This window comes from Leptinotarsa decemlineata, unplaced genomic scaffold (assembly GCF_025532065.1).
Source record: "Leptinotarsa decemlineata unplaced genomic scaffold, Ldec_3_MD MMD2_P_RNA_scaffold_2, whole genome shotgun sequence".
In the NCBI taxonomy this organism is placed as follows: domain Eukaryota; kingdom Metazoa; phylum Arthropoda; class Insecta; order Coleoptera; family Chrysomelidae; genus Leptinotarsa; species Leptinotarsa decemlineata.
Window position 1 is genome coordinate 5,822,450 of NW_027412529.1, and position 19,859 is coordinate 5,842,308.

A 19,859-nucleotide genomic window follows, 5' to 3' on the forward strand; every position below is an offset into this window, starting at 1 on the left:
ATCAGATATATTATAAAAAAACTCCAAACAGTCCTCTACAGATTTCGGGTTCTGAAAAGATATTTACCTTTCAACGAACTGAAACATTTATATACGGCCCTTGTTGAGAGTCATTTACGATATGGAATAACTGCTTGGGGATCAGCTCTACGTGTACATTTGAAACCTCTGGAAACGTTACAGAAGAGATTGCTCAAACTCATATTGTCACAAAATCGGCGATTTTCAATAGAGCGTTTGTATAAAGAGTGTGGAAACTTGGATGTGCGACAGTTGTTTTTCTTTCAGTACAAGCGTGAAATACTATTTTAGTTCAAACAAAGCAAAATCTCGTGATCACCCATACTCTACACGTCACTGCGAAAAATTAACATACCCCGTGATACTGAAAAAGTCAATCTCACAAAGAGCTCACTCCTTTATAGCCATTAAACTTTATAATAGCATACCAGAAGATATAGAAAATATTAAATTTCCAGCACTATTCAAAAAAAAATTTAAAATATTTTTGTTAATAGCTGGTAGGAAATTTACTCAAAATTTAATAGAATGTAGACACCATTGCAAAAAGACATTATTATTGCCTTTTATCAAAATTTTTATCAAGAGTAGCCAAAGTTCATTGTCTTAAATTCAATATTTCTCTTATATTTGTGTGTAATTTTGTTCAGTGTACTGTCTATATTATATTTGTGTAGTACTGAATGTATATACAGTACGATGCAAATGTATGGAATAAATTCGATATTCACAAAAGGAGCGTCTTTCGGAAGAAATCCAAAAACAGGTCAACTTTAATTTTTGACGGCCCATCTCATGATATTCATATGAAAGACGTTTCGTCACCAGTGTTGGCGTGATGACGTAATCGACAATTTTTTTAAATGCAAACAGGGGTCATGTGGCACCCCATTCAAAAGGTCTACTAGTCGTCTATTCAACGGTATAATGGTTTCAATATGTATTAATACAGGGTCAACCGAAATTATGTATTCAGAAGACTGGAATTACAAATAATAGTAATTCGTTGAACCAAATAATGCTATGCACCGCCACTGAGAATAAAGTATCGTACTGTCTTCTATTGTTTTTGTTGATTAGAAAAAAGAAATGGTGATAAAAGTCCTACACTCTACTTGAGATTAGTCAATGTCATTGAAGTGAAGTATCATTGAAGCGGTTGACATTATTTCTAGAAAAATATTTAAATCACTTATAATCTGGCAATGGAAGTAACAGAAACCCAAAGAATCGAAATTTAAATTATGATTGGCTGTGGAGATAAAGTAAGGACTCAGGCAGAAGTTCGTGATATACCCCAACCGAGAACCCGTTTCTCAATCAACAATAAGTAAAATTGAGAAAAAGTTTCGAGAAACGGGCCATGTTAAAGATCTCCCTAAAAGTGGTAGAAAATCAATATCAGAAGTCCAAAAACTTGATGTGGTACTTGCGTTCCAAGAAAACCCCCATACCAGCACGAGGCAAGTCGCACTGGATAATAATTTACACCAATCGACTGTTGTTAGAGTGTTGAAAAAAGAAAAGTGGCATCCGTATAAAGTTCAGCTGGTCCAAGAACTGTTAGAACATGACTTTGACAGAAGAGTCGAATTTTGCGAAATCATGATGGAGCGCTCGCACAGAGATCGGAGTTTCATACAAAATATAATATTTTCAGATGAAGCTACTTTTATGCTCAACGGTCACGTAAACCGTCAGACTTATCGATACTGGGCAAGAGAAAATCCACATTGGATGGAGGAGCATATCACACAATATCCACAAAAAGTGAATGTTTGGGCCGGAATTTTGAACAACCAGATAATAGGACCATACTTTTTTGAGGAAAGCGTAACTGGTGCTCGGTATCTACACTTTCTTCAAGATTATCTGATGCCACAACTGAATCAGCTATTTCCAAATAGAAATGATTTGTGGTTCCAGCAGGATGAGGCGCCCCCACACTACGCCGTTGATGTACGAACCTACCTGGATACTGTTTTCTGAGGAAAGTGGATAGGAAGAAGAGGGCCGATCGAATGGCCACCAAGGTCTCCGGATTTGACCCCGTTAGACTTTTTTTATGGGGATACCAAAATCGACCAAATGATTTAGAAGAGTTGAAGGAACGCATCAGAGCGGAGATTGCACAAATAACCCCCGTAGTTCTCGGAAACGTTAGAAATGAATTTGGTGCCCGGCTTTCACATTGCATCATAGCTGAAGGTCATCAATTTGAACATTTATTGTAATTTTATTGTACTTCAATAAATAACATGTTTTGGTTCATCTTGTATAAATGAATATTGGCATGGTTATACCGTTGAATAGATGATTAGTAGACCTTTTGAATGAGGTGCCACATGACCCCTGTTTGCATTTAAAAAAATTGTCGATTACGTCATCACGCCAACACCGGTGACGAAATGTCTTTCATGTGAATATCATGAGATGGGCCGTCAATTAAAGTTGACCTGTTTTTGGATTTCTTCCGAAAGACGCTTTTTTTGTAAATATCGAATTTATTCCATACATTTGCATCGCACTGTATGTTCAGTTGATATAAACTAGTCATAGGTATATTTTATTTGAAATGTGTAAAAAAAATGTATATATGTGTAAGCTATGTGTAGATTGTTATTTTTATTGCGAAACAAGTGTGTTACACTTATCGCTTTCCTACTTTTTTCACATTTTCTGTAATGTCTATTTAATATATTGATGTGAATTTAATCATTTTCATTGTAATGTGAATAAAGTCATTATTATTATAGCCATCTTCAAAGTACTTTTTTCAACTAACACTGTATGATTCTATTTCTCCCTTGCACAACTCTATCAACAACAAAAAAAATTATATATCTATGTTCACACTATTATTAATGCTTTGCTTACTTTCTTATTATCAATACCTCAACATGAAATAAATTTTGAGTATATTGCAATAAGTTTTGAGTGTATTTTATCCAATTTTGGTAACCACATGACTTGAAAGCGATAACATTTTTGAATAGAAAATGAAGAGACCTTTCAAACGATATATCACAAGCCTATACTTCCCATTTGAAAAATTGGGGGTTGTACATGTCATTCTACTGGAAGATAGGGGTAGCATTTTTCCGTTGAAGTATGTCAAATTATAATTTAAATTTGACGTGTTTCGGGATTTTGTTAAAATATGTACCGTAACCGAAATAATGAATTTATTCCATTTGGCTTTTACACACTGGATAAGTTATTGAATGGCAAAATAGACTGTTCTGCACTACTATCAGAAATTCAAATCTTTGTTTCAAGACTAGTATCTAGGCACAATGATACTTTTTCATGGAAAAAGGAACTAACTTGATGTTGAAGTCACAAATTAACTTTATGTGACGTAATGCAAATGAGCTTTCTAATATCGATCGGAACGTTCACAATCTTTTATTTTATGTTTCCTCTTTTACTTCTTTTCCTTTTTTTGTCTTACATCAAATAGTATAATGATAATGATAGTAATAATAAATAGTCTTGGCGAAGTTTAGAAAAATATATTTATTTACATAGAGATCTGTTATCAGTACTTGGAATCACTTTCCCCACCATAAACCTTATTCAGAATATATTTCTCTAAATGCTCAGTTCCATAATTATAATCCCTTTCTCCCACTTCTAATTGACCATGGTTAGGATCAGCAACATAATGCTGCACCTTCTCGGTATTATCCCCGTAGTCTTCATAATTCTGATACTGTTGAGTGTCTTCATCGTACTCCTCAACCCCTTCGTGATCCGCCCCCGCTTCCCCTTCACCTTCTCCCTCTGCTTCTGTGTAATCTTCCGATTCCTTGACCTCTTCAGAACGAGGCTCAGTTTGGAACCTCCCAAAATCTGTTAGAGCCTGAGCAATCTCTTTGGTTACAGGCGAATCATAGGTGTGGTATGAAGTGGTAGTGATGTCGTACGGATCTGTTTCCAGAACTTTGTAGCTTCCCTTAACCTCAACTTCGTCTCCAGGTGGAGCGTAGGGGTTTCTCCTCTGCACCTCGAAATGCTCGCTTCGAACTAACTTTTTCGTAGACTTATAACCGTCATCATCGAAGTTATGAGGGTCTATATCGAAACTCTCACTCTGTTCCTTCAAGTTCGCAACTTGCTCCGGTTTATAGCTGTACCATCCGTGGTCATGATGGGTTTTCTTCGGCGTATACAGGTGCTTGTGCTTATGGTCATGCTTGTGACCATGTTTGTGTTTGTGATCGTGCTTGTGACCATGCTTGTGACCGTGATTGTGGCCGTGTTTGTGACCATGCTTGTGCTTGTGTTGATGACCGTGTTTGTGGCCATGGTCGTGTTTATGTTTGTGGCTGTGATCGTGTTTGTGGATTACGATATGTTTTTTCTCATGGCCTCCGTGGTGAACAGGGACTTTCTTGTAAACCGTGTGGGTGTGCTTGTGGTTGTTGATCAAAGTAGGTACGTGGATCTTCACGTGGACACTGCAAATAAACGAAATGTATTATTTGATTGGTAGAGACATTTTCTGAATACGTGACTGATGGAATAAGGTTTTTTATGCTCAGAAATGTATTTAATGAGACAGATAAAATCATATATTTCTTATCAAGAGGGAAATAATCCTGTTATAATAACACAGAATTGCATGAATTTCTATATTAGATATGAAAGTAGCGTTCCATAAATATACATTGAGAGCGGTGTTGCATACATGTATAAAAATAGGGAAAGGGCCTATTTTGGCAAAACTAAGATTTGATATTTCGAAATGCAGTCCCGTACGAGTATATAGTAACACAATCAGGATTTGTGAAGTACGAATGTGGAATATCTCTACATCACTACACAGTATAACGTTGCTTTCCGCTGTCTTCAAAACTACGAAACGGATTTTGATGCAGGTTTTTTAATAGATACAGTGATTCAAGAGGAAGGTTTATACGTATATAATATGCATGATATAGGAGAGGAGGTGTCTAATGTGATGTTGTAAATAAACACATTTTTGTAAAGAGAAACGAAAATTTCTATGTTTTTAACCACTTTCATTTGTAACTAACATTACTGCAGTTTCGTCCTATATGGACATTCTCAAATTACTACAATAAATAATACAATAAAGAGTTTATTGTATTAGTTTGAGAATGTCCATATAGGACGAAACTGCAGTAACGTTAGTTACAAATAAAAGTGGTAAAAACACAAATTTTCATTTCTCTTTTCATTATGATCTCCTACCACGTAGTAATGGCTACATCCATCAATTTATTGAAACACATTTTTTGCTCTAATATTGCAAACGCTAGCTGAACCCTACGAGATAGATCAAAATAATGTACTACAGTATTGTACACCTTAAAGAGATCTACAAAAAAATCTGCGATGATATCATCATCAAAAACCATAATATGTCAATGACACTGCAAATTTGAGCATTTCTGGAAATTTCACTCTTTTCGCTGATGACACGACGATATTGTGGAACAACAAGAACTCAAATTATTTACACAATGTAAAATCTACTGATATGAAAAAAATCAAGGAGTGGTGTGATGTTAATTTGCTATTCTTCAATATCACTAAAACAAACATTTTATCATTCAGATGTGCTCTTGATGACCTGTTATTTGGTGATAATTTAGTGATCAATAACGAAACTCAATCTCACATTGACAATAAGTTCAAATTTATTGAACAAATCAAACAACTTGAAAGTAAAATTTGTTCTGCATGTTATGCAGTGAGAGTAACTTCAATAAATTTGGAAATCAAAACTGCTAGAACGGTGTATTACGTCCTCGTTGAATCCCACCTACATTATGGAATATCATTTTTGGGGAGTATGCAATTCATCAGCACTTCTGTCTGTATTGGTACTGCAGAAAAGGGGTATCAGGTATATGAGTAAGATTAAACTTTGTGATTCATGGAGACACAAAGTCGCTGAGCAAAAGATTTTAACGGTGATTGTTTTGTTCATTTTGGAAACGGTTTGCCTCATTTACAAAAATATGTCCCTATTTGAGGCTTCATGCCATTCTTATAGCACCCGTTCTAGCGCGTTGAAATTGCCAATTCCTTTAACAAATTTGGTCAGGAATTCAATTTATTACAGTAGGGTCAAGATGTTAAATAACTTGCCCTCAGGTATTAGACAGGCAAATTTGACCAAGAAAATGTTTAGAATAAAAGTAAAAACATTTCTGGCTGATAGACCCTATTATAATTTGCAAGAGTTCTATATTGATAAATTTACGTGACAAAATATGGATATTTGAATTTAGGTTATATGAGATTTTTGTTTATATTCTTGTTTGGATATAAATGTTTGATAGTCTGGTGTAATGGGTGTGTTTATTCATATCATATTATATATAAGTATATATGTTTATATACGTATTATATAAGTATTGATAATATTTTATAACAAATCTGCACACAACCCTGTTGATACAAAATTTTTACGTTGAACTATAGTGTATATATTATTATTATTATTATATCGCTTGTGTAGTGAATTCAATCGTGGTTTTACTCTTATGGTTAACCCACAATGACAATTTTTTATCCTCGAAAAATAATGGCTCATTTACGAAGCATTGTGCATTCAATATAGATCAGTATGGCCCTTCCCAATATGTAATTCAAATGAATATTTTCGAAAATATCACACAAAAAACATCAACGAGTGATGGAAATTCCTTTTTAAAAAGATTTATTTATTTACGAAATACAACTTTTAGCTCAAAAGAACGATGTTAACAGTGTGAATGCTAGTTACTGACTGACTTGAATAAAACAAATGAGCAAACAAGTAAATTCTGCAGAGTCAGGAGATGATGCTGAGTTCGCTTCTTCTCTGGTGGCGGCATGATATAATTCCTCCCTTCGCAGATTCAACTTCGGAGGGTTACTGAGGAAGTTGAACAGTTCGAAGTTCTATTGGCGCTTCCAAAGGTTCCTTGGACTTCGATCTGGTTCGTTGCACTCTTTGGTAGATGAAGTAAGCCATGGAGACTAGCAGAATACAGTATATGATGACAGTCCATGCACTGGGGGTAAATGGGATAAAGTCTGTTCTTGATAGAAGACGGTTTTCAATTATTCTCGACTTGATGTCGTGTAGCTCGTCTAATTCAATTTGGTCCAGATGAAGACTCAGGTTCAGTTTTGTTGCTGAAATTTGCTTGGGTATGTTTACTTCAGGAAATAAAATCGGCTTACTCTGCGTGGCTAAACGAATTTCATTGGAAATGACTTCTTGGAATGTCGTCAATTGGCAACCATTTGGGATCTCGATTAAGAATGAGCCAATCAGTTTGGTCATTTCTTCTTGTTGATGGCATTTCATTTTAATGGTTTCTTCATTTGGTAAGAGGCCAATCCATTGGTTGGATTCTTCGAGACGTTTGAACATTGATTGGGTTAGGTGGATATCTATTTGCTGGCAGCTGGATGGATCCTTGATGTCTATAAGCTGGATTTCACAAGGGTTGGTGTTTTTTGCTTCGAAGAGGTCAGCTTGTTCACAGATGTATAACTGTGGACGGATTTTCATGCAAGCGTCGCTCATGAATGCGTAGTACAATTCATTTTTCAGTAAATATTTATTTCGCGGTACTATTGCCTTAAACTGACCCCCTGTATAAATAGGAGTTGAATAAAGATGGTAAAGGTTCAGTTCAGAGGAATAGGTTATTGGCACATGGAGAATATAGGTTATCTTGTTGTTGAGTATGTAACAATCAATTTTAATTAATTTTTCAATCAAAGGTATATTTTCTAAACTAATTTCTATCGGTAATTGATTTTTCTTGAACTTAATTTCAAGAGACTCTAGTTCTCTTTTTAGTTCATTAGTTTTCATTACACTTGAGTGCATGATTCCAATTCTTGCAAAGGATATCGAGTTTTCGATGTCTTGAAGAATTGATATAATCATTTCGAACATATTGATTAATTGATTCATTATGTCTTTGATAAAATTTGAATTTTCTCTGTAAGCATGATTTTGAACTATTTTTGAAATTTGATTTATTTTTTCTGCCAACATTTCTTCGTTATGATTTATTTGCTGAACTGTTTTATTGAATTTATCAATCAAAGAGATTGCTAAAGTATTTTGTGTGTTTATATTATTTGTCAGTGCATTTTGATTTTGCTGCAGCTGTTTTATTAAATTTTCGTAACGTTCACCGTCATTTGCATCTAAGTTGCCGGTGACAGCTTTAAAAATTGACCCTAAGCCATTTATTAAACCTCTTTTGGTTCTGCTTGGATGTGGTAGTATTTCAATGAGCTTCTTTTCAGCATTTTCTTCTACAAATTTTAAAATTCTCAAATAGTTTGAGGTGTCTTTCAAATAATCTGCATTTTTTGAAATTAAATATTCTAGATTGTATGATTTAGTTTTCAATTTGTTAATTTCAGTTATTATCGGATTCAAATCATAATAATGAATAATCGAATGATAAAATTCTCGTACTTTTGCTGAGCCAAGTTTTACGGGAATCAAGCCGGGATTATTCTCAAGGTTTCGAAGTGTTATTGCTTCTTGGGTCGCGAGAACTCCGGGTAATCTGAAACGATAAACACATGTTTAGTTGTCGAAAGAGTAAACTCTTCGAAGTGGGCGTTTGACATTGTCCATGTGAATCTTTGCTTGATGTGCAGTAGATAAAATTTTTCTGTCTTTATTAACTGATGTAATTTTGCTGGGTTTAGCGAATTTATTAGCATTCTTTTTCCGTACGTGAGTTTTAACAAATATCTTCTGTTTTCGTTTAAATATTTCTGGGGAATCTCTATTTTTATTCAGTTTGGAAATTGTTTGTTGTTTCTTCGAAATAAGGTCGGAATTTATTTTTGAATAAAGTAGTTTCGCACGTTCTTTGTGTTGTTCGACGTAGTCATTCAGAAGTATTTGGTTTAGTTTCATGTCAAAAGGTTCGTTACTGGTTGTGTGTCCATTGATAACATCAATAGGTTTCAATTTAGTTACAGAATGAATGGAGTGATTGTAAGCTAGAATTGCATAAATCATTTTCATTTTTATTGGTGTTTTTGAAAATCCTTTTGTATTGAGAAGACGAAGATGCTCGGAAATGGTGGAATGAAATCTTTCAATGACTCCATTTGATTGAGGATGATTTGGAGAACAAAAGTGAACTTTAATCTTATGTAAAGCAAGTAGTTCCGTAACTACTGCATTTTTGAATTCAGTTCCGTTATCTAAAATTATTTGTTTAGGAATGCCATGGTGTGAAAAGAAGTTAATTAAATTATTCGCAACTTCAGTACCTGCGACAGCGTCGAGAAAGTATGCTTGTGCATATTTTGAGAAACTGTCAATTATTGTGAGAAATTTGGATTTTTCAAAGGTGAAAACATCTATGTGAACAATTTCAAAAGGACCTACCGCAGTGGGTGTGACATTCATCTGTGTTTTCACGGGGTTTCTATCATATTTACATCGTTGGCACAACTCGCATTCGTTAATAAATGTTTGAATCGAGTTTTTCATATACGGCCAGTAATATTTTTCTTTTATTCTTTGGAGTGTTTCATCGATGCCTCTGTGGTTTGATTTTCCTTCATGATAATTTCTGATTGTGTTTTCTATATCCCGTTTTTTCGTGACATCTAGAAGTTTCTTATTACATTTTTTGAATTTTAGTGAAGTACTTCTGAAATATTTTTGTAAGATCAATGAGAAAGGCTCATATAAATTAGGATCTTCGAAGAATAGGTGGTATTGATTATCTGGTACAATATATTCTTTAATAAATTTGATAGTTTCTTGTTCCAAATTATTTTTAGAAAGTTGAACATTAATTCTTTTCTTTTTCTCAAACAATATTGTGATCTTTGGTTTAGCTGGGGAGTGCAAAACTGATGAGATAACGATTTGGTTTTGACCATAATTAACAGCGTAATTTACTATTGGGATATTAACGATTGGGTTTTCGTCCGCGTTGGAATGAACAGTATGATTATCGGTTTGTTCGGTTTCTTGAGTATTTTCTAGGGTGGTTTCATTGTCTATCCTTGTACTGTTTTCGTGAGTTCGTTCGATTTCGTTGCTATTATTTAATAGGGGAATAGATAGTTCTTCGAATTGGTTTTCAGTGTTGGGTGCCTCTACGTTTACTACCATAGAGATGTTGTCATTGTCTTGTAAAGGTTGACCGATTTCTAAGATATCTAAAGACGGTTGGTAGTCTGGGGTATCTAGGTTAGTATTAATTGGATTTTGACGATTAAAAGAAACAGATGGGCCTGCTAGACGCTCGGACTCTTGGAGTATGTCATCTAGCTCTTCCCAAAAAGTTCTTGTTTCTTTGGTATGTACTTCAACACGTGACAAGGCGTCTGCGTTGGTATTGAGTTTGCCTTTTTTGTATATTATAGAGAAGTTAAACTCTTCTAGTTTGATTCTCCATCTCAGTAGTTTAGAGTTGGGATCCTTTAGTGAAAATAACCATTGTAGTGGTTTGTGGTCCGTTATGACATTAAATTTACGTCCATACAGGTACGGCCTGAAATATTTTGTGGCCCATACAATGGCTAATAACTCTTTTTCAATGGCGGAGTAATTTTGCTCGGAATCATTTAGGGTTCTTGAGGCGTATGCCACAGGTAAATCTTTACCTATAGTTCCTTGTGACAAGACGGCACCTAGGGCTACATTAGAGGCGTCAGTTGTCAAGTTAAAGGGTTTCGTGAAATCAGGGTATTGCAAAATGGGTTCGTTCATTAAGAGGTTTTTGCATGTTTCAAAACAGGAGATGAATTCATTGTTGTGTTCGATTTTAGCACCTTTTTTTAAGCATTTTGTGAAAGGTTTTGTGATTTTCGCGAAATTTTTAATGAAGCGACGGTAATATCCTAACAAACCAAGGAAACCTTTGATCTGTTTGGTAGTTTTGGGAAGGGGAAAATGTTTTATAGCTCTAATTTTGTCTGGGTTAGGTTTAACACCATCAGGAGTTATTATATGGCCTAAGTAGGCAACTTCCTTTCGTAGGAACTCAGATTTGTCAAGTTGTATCTTGAAATTAGCATCTCTGAGCCTTTGGAATACGCATCTGAGTCGTTCCAAGTGTTCTTGAAGAGAGGTGGAAAATACAATTATATCGTCAAGGTAGGCGAGACATTTTTCGTTTTGAATTCCTCGTAAAATATTATCTATTGCCCTCTCGAAGGTTGCTGGAGCATTCTTTAAACCAAATGGCATCCTGAGGAATTCGTAATGTCCATTTTCCGTGTTAAATGCCGTTTTTTCGATGTCTTTTTCTTCCATCTCGATCTGATGGAAACCGCTAGCCAGGTCTAATGTCGTGAAATATTGACATTTCCCAAGCTTGTCCAAGAGATCATGAATGTTTGGAAGGGGATATTTATCGTCAATCGTTTTCTCGTTGAGCTTCCGATAATCGATAACTACCCTCCACTTTTGTTGTCCTGAAGCGTCAGCCTTTTTGGGGACGACCCATATGGGTGACGACCATGGAGAATTACTTGGTCTAATGATTTTTGAATCAAGCATTTTTTTTTATTTGATTCTCGACTTCCTGTTTATGAATAAACGGGTATCGATAAGATTTCGAATATATAGGTATTTCGTCTGTCGTTCGTATGTGGTGTCTGATCTTGCTTGTGAAAGTCAAGGGAGTTCCTTCTTTATAGAATATATCAGAAAACTCTTCACAAATTTCAAGAATTTTTGATTTTTCTTCTTCGTTCATATGTTCGGTTCTTATCTTTGACAGGTCTAACTTTCGGTTGGTAGATATTTCAAAATTGTTTAAGTCAATATTTTGGATTTCATTCCTATCAAATTTTTCGACTGAGAAAGGTTTCGAAAAATCTAACGTTACTGGTTTAACTGTGTTATTTAAAATGGTTGTTAAAGCAAAACCGTTTTTTGCTGTACTGAGGCATTGTGGTATTTGACAATTATGAATTTTATAATGAGGTATTACAATTTCGCCATTAGGAATAGATGTTTTGATTTTTATCACTTGTTCTGATCTCGGCGCCACTGTGACTAAATTAAGTTCGTTACTAGTCTGATAAAATAAAAGTTTTATTTTTGTGTATGGTGTTATTAAATATCCTTTGTTGAAGTTAATACTAGCTTGTAAAATTTTAAGGTTGTCTAGGCCAATGAGACCGTCAAAAACGTTATGGAATTTAAATAAGAAAAATTTTAAACTCATTGGTTTTGGTAAATTGAATATTTGTGAGGAAGGAAGTTCCGCACTGTACTTGTGAGCAGATTTTTGAAAAACGGTAGATACTATAAATGGGTCATTTTTAATTGAATTTGGAAAATATTTATAGGCGATTTCGGGGTCAATGAATGATTTGGTTGAACCGGAATCAATCAAAAGTTTGAGGTTGTATTCTGGAAAAATTATGTATGATAATTCACTTGAATTTGAGGAATTGAAAGAAATTATTTGTGGATTCGTATTGACATTTTCCGAGGCACTTAATGAAAATTTATGTTTTCATTTTCTGGTGCTTCAATGTCTTCGGAAATAAAATGTTCATTATATGATTCAGCTTGATTATCAATGGCAATATTTTGAGCAGTATCAAAATATTCATCGGATTCAAAAGATTGGTCGGGTTCATTGATTTCGTCCGTTTCTGTATTAAATAGTTCTTCACTAATCCAATTTCTTGGAGGCTGTGGTCTCCTATTTGCAAAAGACGTGGATGGCTGTGCATTAGTATTTCTTGTGGAAACACTCATTTGTGTTGGTTGAAAACGAGTATTTCGTGTTGATAAACTCATAGGGGAAGGTCTCGGTTGCGGTTTGTTTTGAGGTTTGAAAACATTTCGAGGCGGTTGTTTGAAAACCTGTGCATTTGTTGGAAAATGCTGTGGTTGAGGTCTAGACCTTTGTTGAATATTAATAGGCTGGGAAGGAAAGTTATTTTGTCTTTGGAAAAAGTTATTTGAAGTGTTAGAATTGAATGAATGGTTTTGATTGTGCAAATTTGAGGTATTATTACTATTTGGGATATTTCCTGATCTTTGTTGTATTGGTCTTTGATTTACAACAGATTTTGCAACATTTCTATTTGAAAAATTTTGAAAATAGTGAACATTTTCCTCTTGTATTACATATTGTAGTGCTTCACTAAGTGAATTGGGTTTCATACATCTCAGTGTGGTGCTTAAGGGTTCTTTGAGTCCGGATAAAAATGTTTTTAGTGCTAAATTTTGATAAAGTTCTCTTTTTAAAGTTTTGGCAACATCTGTTGTTTCATGAACATTTACGTAGCTACAGAGCAAATTCAAAATATTCAAGCACCTATCATAAAATGATTGAGCGTTTTCGTTATGAGATTGTCTGAGCATAACAAGGTCTCTATTTAAACAAACCTCGTCTCTTTGATCTGAGAAATTTCTAGTTAATATTGTTTTCAAGTCTTGCCAATTTTTGGCTCCTTGAATGTTTACTATAGTCTTTGCATTTCCTTTTAATTTGGAAATGATTGAGTTCAGCAGATAAATGTTTTGAAAATTATCTACATTGATATTATCGTAAAAGTTTGTGATAAGTGATTCACTAATTGATAAAAATCTGTTAAGGTCATTGGGGTTGCCATCAAATTCTGGCAAGCAACTTAATATTCTGCTTTAAATTGAGCCATATTTATATCAGGGAGTTGATTTGGCAAAATATTGAGAAGAGGTGGTCTCAGGATTGTGTTTTGTGTAGGAGTAGGGTTTGAAAATCTTTGTGAGTCAGTTGAAGGAGTATTTATATCCAAATTTTCTAATGCATTCAACAGTTGATTGAGCGACATTAAAATTGTACTTACAGCAATATGAGTACGACTTTGAGCATGGTATTCATTTACTTATCCACTATAAGGGGTTGTGTCTGGATCGGCTATTCTGTCTTCTCCAGGCAGTGCTCCTTGCAGAATTGGGCTATGTTGGTCCCAAAACTCGATGAAAGGCTGTTGACAATGGGTACGGGTCTCCAATAGACTGGGTTTTCTGAAGTTTGAGAAGCCACTCCGTAATCCAAGTCCACAAACTAATCACTAAAATTCAATTTCGAGTTCGATAATCAGTCAATCGTTAACACGAAAACTGCGCGATCGATTCGTCACAATTCTGATTATCCTACCGACTGCGCCAAAAACATAAACGAGTGATGGAAATTCCTTTTTAAAAAGATTTATTTATTTACGAAATACAACTTTCAGCTCAAAAGAACGATGTTAACAGTGTGAATGCTAGTTACTGACTGACTTGAATAAAACAAATGAGCAAACAAGTAAATTCTGCAGAGTCAGGAGATGATGCTGAGTTCGCTTCTTCTCTGGTGGCGGCATGATATAATTCACATTTAAAATACAGGGACACAGCGGTTGCGGCGATACCGGCCTGGGACCGGCGGCGCGTGCCTATTAATAACGCGTCGTAGGCTGCGCTTCGCCCTATAACACTTTATGATTAGCAGCCATCGCACGCGTTTATATGTTATTTAGTATCAGCATTGCACCCGTGCGGAGCCAGGGCGGTTCCCTAGTATCCTAAAATCCATTTCCTTGAGCAGCTAAGTAATATTTAATTTTTAGGTGGCTGTTCCATAGGCGTACATAATTGAGTCAGTCAAAGATTGAAAAATGTAGTATTTATTTTTATGAACATTCACTGTTTTGTTATATAATTTGATATAACAAATCTTAAAAGAATGTTTGGAGTTGTATGTGAACAAGATAAATTCCAAAAATATAGAACACTGCTTCAATTAGGTACTTCATTACGTGGAGAATGTATATCAATGATAAATTCCTTGCGTCTTAAGCAGTGTTTCATTGTTAATATCTTCATTCGGGATTGATGACCGTCATAGTTTGGAACTGAATCCTTAACGTTTCGCCAGCACAAGTGGCTGGCTCAGATTAGATTAGATTGTCGGGGAGCTAGCCCATGGCCTGATTCACTGCGACTTTTTCAGATCTATTGTGATGTTCCCTGGTTGTTAGAGCTCATTGTCTAGCTTGATCTCTTTGATGAGACTCTATAGCCTTGACACTGACCCCTTCTGGCAACCTCTGGTTTTTCTTCCCCGCATTTTGCAAGTCTCAACCTTGATATCTCTTCGCATTCACAGAGCACATGCGGTGTGGTTTCTTCCTCTTCTTGACAAAACCTGTATTGGGATTTTTTCTGTCTGAGCCATGTTGTTCATATTTTTCCTGAGCCGGCTATGCCTCGTTAGTAGACCCACCACTACCCTTACAACTTTACGATTGTAGTTTAGCAGGTCTTCCGTGAATCTGGGCGATGGTTTCTTCATGAACTGTTTCGCCTGCCTCATTCCTGGGAGCCTATTCCACCAATCTATCGATTTAGCTTGCATCCATGAGTTTATGATGTCGTTATACATGCTTTCGCTACCTCGCAGAATGGTTCTGGTCCAATTATAGGCTTTGATGCGCCTTCACGAGCTAGAACATCGTCCGCATCACTGCCCTTGCGACTCTCATGTCCGACTACCCAAGCTAGAGTGACCCTAGTTTGGGTACTTAGCTCCTTGAGTGTGCTCAGACAGCTTGCCACCAGTCTTGAGGAGACTTGAAATGAGCTGAGCGCTTAAATTGCCGCCTGGCCACAGTATACTATATACAGTAATCCCACTTCGGGTGATTTTTGGTTTGAATTTTCTACACGCAGACCCAGGAGTTGCAGTCTCAGGTCTGCGCAAACGACGAGTTCAAGATAGGCACGCAACCCTTCCATAGTTGTCGAATTTCTTGGGTTTCACCCAACCTACTGAAAAATTTGTTTGTTGAACACTACACAATTACTTTTTCACTTCTTCAAGTCCTAAATAGTACTACATAATTCGAATAGAATAGGCTCTACAGATTCTCAAATCTCGAGTGATGAATTCAATTAGGAATATTTTTAATAATTGGCCCTTAATATAATCGAATCGGCAAACTCGTCCGCCATCTTGAATTCCCAAATCAATGAATTAATATGCTATATTTGGCCCCAAAAATTACTACAAAGAAATTTCGCATGGATTCGTAACATAGTTCATGAATAACAAAACTCATTCTTCATTATTCACCGAAAGTCATTTTTTGTGGAGGAAAAAATCAGTTTTTTTATCGAACTTTTTTGGATAATTGTTACCTTCCACAATCTGAAAAATTGTATTTATAAAATACCTTGTTCTTGTGGTAAAAGTTACATTGGTGAAACCTCAAGACCATTGAAAGTGCGTGAGAATGAACATCGAGATTATATAAAAAATAGACAATTGACAGGATCAAAATTATCAGAACACATTTTAAAATCAGACGGTGGAATGGTGGAATGGAATAGGACAATAAAGATTACTAATGAGCCTCATTCTAAGAGACGTAAGCTCCTTAGAAATAGACCGTACTTGGCTACCCATCTTGAAGAAAATTTTGGATAGTGGCGAAATGGCAACAAACTGATATCGGAGAGTACCTTGTATTACATCGAATGTTTCAGTTGTCAATCAACAACATTGATATAATTTCATATTTCAAAACTTCTTTGACATCTGTCGAAGAAGTAAAGAAATAAGCTATCAAAAAAGGAATAACTGCGAATATATTCAAATTTTTTATCCATTTCTGAAGACGGAGGCAGATTTTGGCCTCCGAAACGTAAAAGATAAGTATTATTTCCTAATAATTTTTTTGATAGGCAAAATTGTTAAATACGACAAGTTACTGATAAATAGAATATTTTTCTTTGTGAAAAATACTTTGATTTTTACGCAGTAACTTATCGGGGTCCACTAAAAAGTTTGCCCTTCTACACTTGTATAAAGTTCTCCATTATAATTTTTATATTTTTCAGATTGTGGAAGGTAACAATTACCCAAAAAAGGTCGATAAAAAAACTCATTCTTCATCTTTTTTTTCATGTTGAAATGAAAATATATTTTGTCACATCCGAATATGAACATCTGCCGATCCCATGAATGTTTAAAATCTACTTGAAGCATATTTAATCATTGTCCAAATGATCTGGGTTACTTGAATATTACACAAATGCAAAATTATGATTAGTACAATTTTCTCAGGTTCCCAACATGGTTTTTTTTCATTAACTGTATTTTTTTGCGCAGTTTATATGAATAATTGTTATGTTGAGCAGTGTTTAGACGCTTTGGTTGAGATTGTAGTAGGGAGAAATGTCATTAGTGTCATCAAAAAGCCCGACGCTAAGTGGGACTACTGTATATGAGTATACTGTGGCCTGGCTGTCCAGGAAAGTGACAATGGTTTTATTTGTGACTTTCTGCCTGTTTGTTTCCCCTAAACAGTGTTCTAATTTAGTCAGTCAAAGAGTGAAAAATGTATTTATTTTGAACATTCCCTGTTTTGTTATATAATTTGATGTAACAAATTCAAAGAGACTTCTTGGAGTTGTATGTGAACACGATGAATTCAAAAAATATGGAACACTGCTTCAATTAGGTACTTTATTACCTGAAGAATATACATTGATGATAAATTCTTTGCGTCTTAAGCAGTGTTTCAGTGTTACTATTTTCATCCGGGTTTGAAGGCCGTCGTAGTTTGGAACTGCATCCTACGTTCAGCTTGGCTGGCTTCTTCAGAGGTTTATTCATATTGATGATTCACCGATGACTAGTCATTGGTTGTACAACAAAACATCGATGCAGTGCGTGAACTGATAATGCAAGATCGTCATGTTACATATTGTGAGATAGAGGCATCCTTGCATGAATACTCAGTTGTGAAAAAAGGTTCTCGTTTGATGCCCCATAATTTATCAATACATACTTAGCATTGTACTTTGTCAACAGAACGGCAACGTCCATCCACACGTTTCACCGTCCGAAAATTGAATGAATTGAGCGTCGAAGTTCTGCCTCACCCACCGTACTCCCCAGACCTTTCGCCAAGCGACTACCGTCTTTTCAAGCACTTCGATAAGTTTCTCACCGGTAGAACCTTCGCCAATCAGGACCAGACAATAACGGCCTTCGTTGACTTCATCGAATCCCGAGTACACAATTTTTATGTTGACGGAATAAATCGACTTGTGTTACGTTGACAAAAGTGCACTGACTCGAATAGCGCCTATTTCGATTTTATTGAACGAGTATTCTTTGAAATGTTACAGTTGAACTAGACTCATTCAATTCAATTCAATTCAATTTATTTGGAATATGTTAATATACAATTTATTAATATTATGGTTAGGACCACTTGGAGTTTGAGGAAAGCAGCCTAAGCGCCGGTGGCTTGTAATGTGCTTCCGTCAGGCACAAAAGTAATAAAAGATTAAATAACTGTTGCAGTTGAATTAGTGAATAGACAGAGGAAGCTGGTATATTTTATGAGAATAAGTACCTATAATTATCTATACATCTAGGTTTACATAATATCAGAAGGTACACATACACTGAAAGACACATTGGAAGATTAGAAAATGTACTCAGTGATATTTCTGGGTTATTGGGTATGTTTGAATAAACTCCTTATAAACAGTATTATTTACAATTATGAATTCTTTTGTATTTTTTTATACTTATATACAGTTTTGGAGCGAAATAGTAGCCTGAACGTTGGGTATGACTTTTTTTGTAAAGGGGTATATCAATGGAAAAATTATGTACATTTCTGGTGTACTTTGTATTTGCCTTAGAAAAATTGATATAGTTTGAGTATATCCATATAAGGCACTGGTGGGCATACAAACTTTTTATACCAAGCAGATTAGTTTCAGAATAGAGTTTTTCAACATTAAGTATTTTCAAAACTGTATTCTGGAGCACCTGTACAATATTTGGCACATTCTCAAACATTCCACCCCACACTGTGATACAATATCGTATAACTGACTCAACAAGAGATTTGTAAACAATAATTAAGATTTTGTTTGTGAGTATATCCCTGAGTTCATACATATTATAGCTAAGATGTCTAAGTCTTTTTACTATATATTGTAAACTAAAACCTTACAAAACTTTTGAAACAACTTAATATAACTTTACAAAAAAATATAACCACAGATGAAACAGTAACAAAAAAAAAATTGTATACTAATTAATAAACGTAATACTTTGTGTATTAATTATGTGCAACTGAAGATGATTTATCAATTATATACGCTATTGTTATAATTAATTTATATATCTATGAGTGTTTTATTGTACAAATACCAACTACACGTATACTTTTTTAATCTACTGATGAAAACATCTCTTAAGGTGATCCCACCTGTTGCATGGAATGAGTTCCATACCACAGTCTTGCAAATAAAGAGTTTACAATAATGTCATTACATTAAATGTTTCTTCATTATATGTCCTATTTGACATGTATACAAAATTGTAAAAGTGACAAATAGTCATACATTTCACGTTATGTTTTGTATGAGAATTCAATCATTTGAAAAGCGTATAAGTACTGTCATCGATAACAGTACTTATACGCTCATTTGATTCAATCCCAGCCATAGGAAACTTGTTTGAATTGAAAGGGGTATATTTTCAAAAAATACAAAAAATTGCTTCGATTGAAAAATGTTTGAATTAATTTCTGAGAGTTATCAAAACAATTGGAAAAATGCTCTGAAGGCGAATTCAAGATTCCATTTACATTTTCAATCGAGTACGATTCATTTCGACATAAGTTTTCCTAATTTTTCTCGTGATTCTTTAGTGATGATCTTCTTCTTGTGTGATCGCAAATTTCGACTGTTGCATATGCGTTGTAGCAGTCCTGATACATTGATGATGTTCGTTTTCCAAATTTTAACATTTTTTTGCGAATGCACGTCTTCATCGGCAGCATGA

At 35.0% G+C, this 19,859-nt stretch overlaps 1 protein-coding gene across 1 annotated transcript in view; it reads right to left on the bottom strand.

Moving 5' to 3' along the window:
- Positions 1 to 3,526: 3,526 nt before the first annotated feature.
- LOC141485495 (uncharacterized) overlaps positions 3,527 to 19,859 on the bottom strand; it is a 41,134-nt gene continuing 24,801 nt past the window's right edge. Inside the window, exon 2 of the mRNA XM_074182309.1 lies at positions 3,527 to 4,484. Within this exon, the coding sequence (XP_074038410.1) occupies positions 3,563 to 4,484 (922 nt within the window). The 3' untranslated portion in view covers positions 3,527 to 3,562. The remainder of the gene's footprint in view (positions 4,485 to 19,859) is intronic.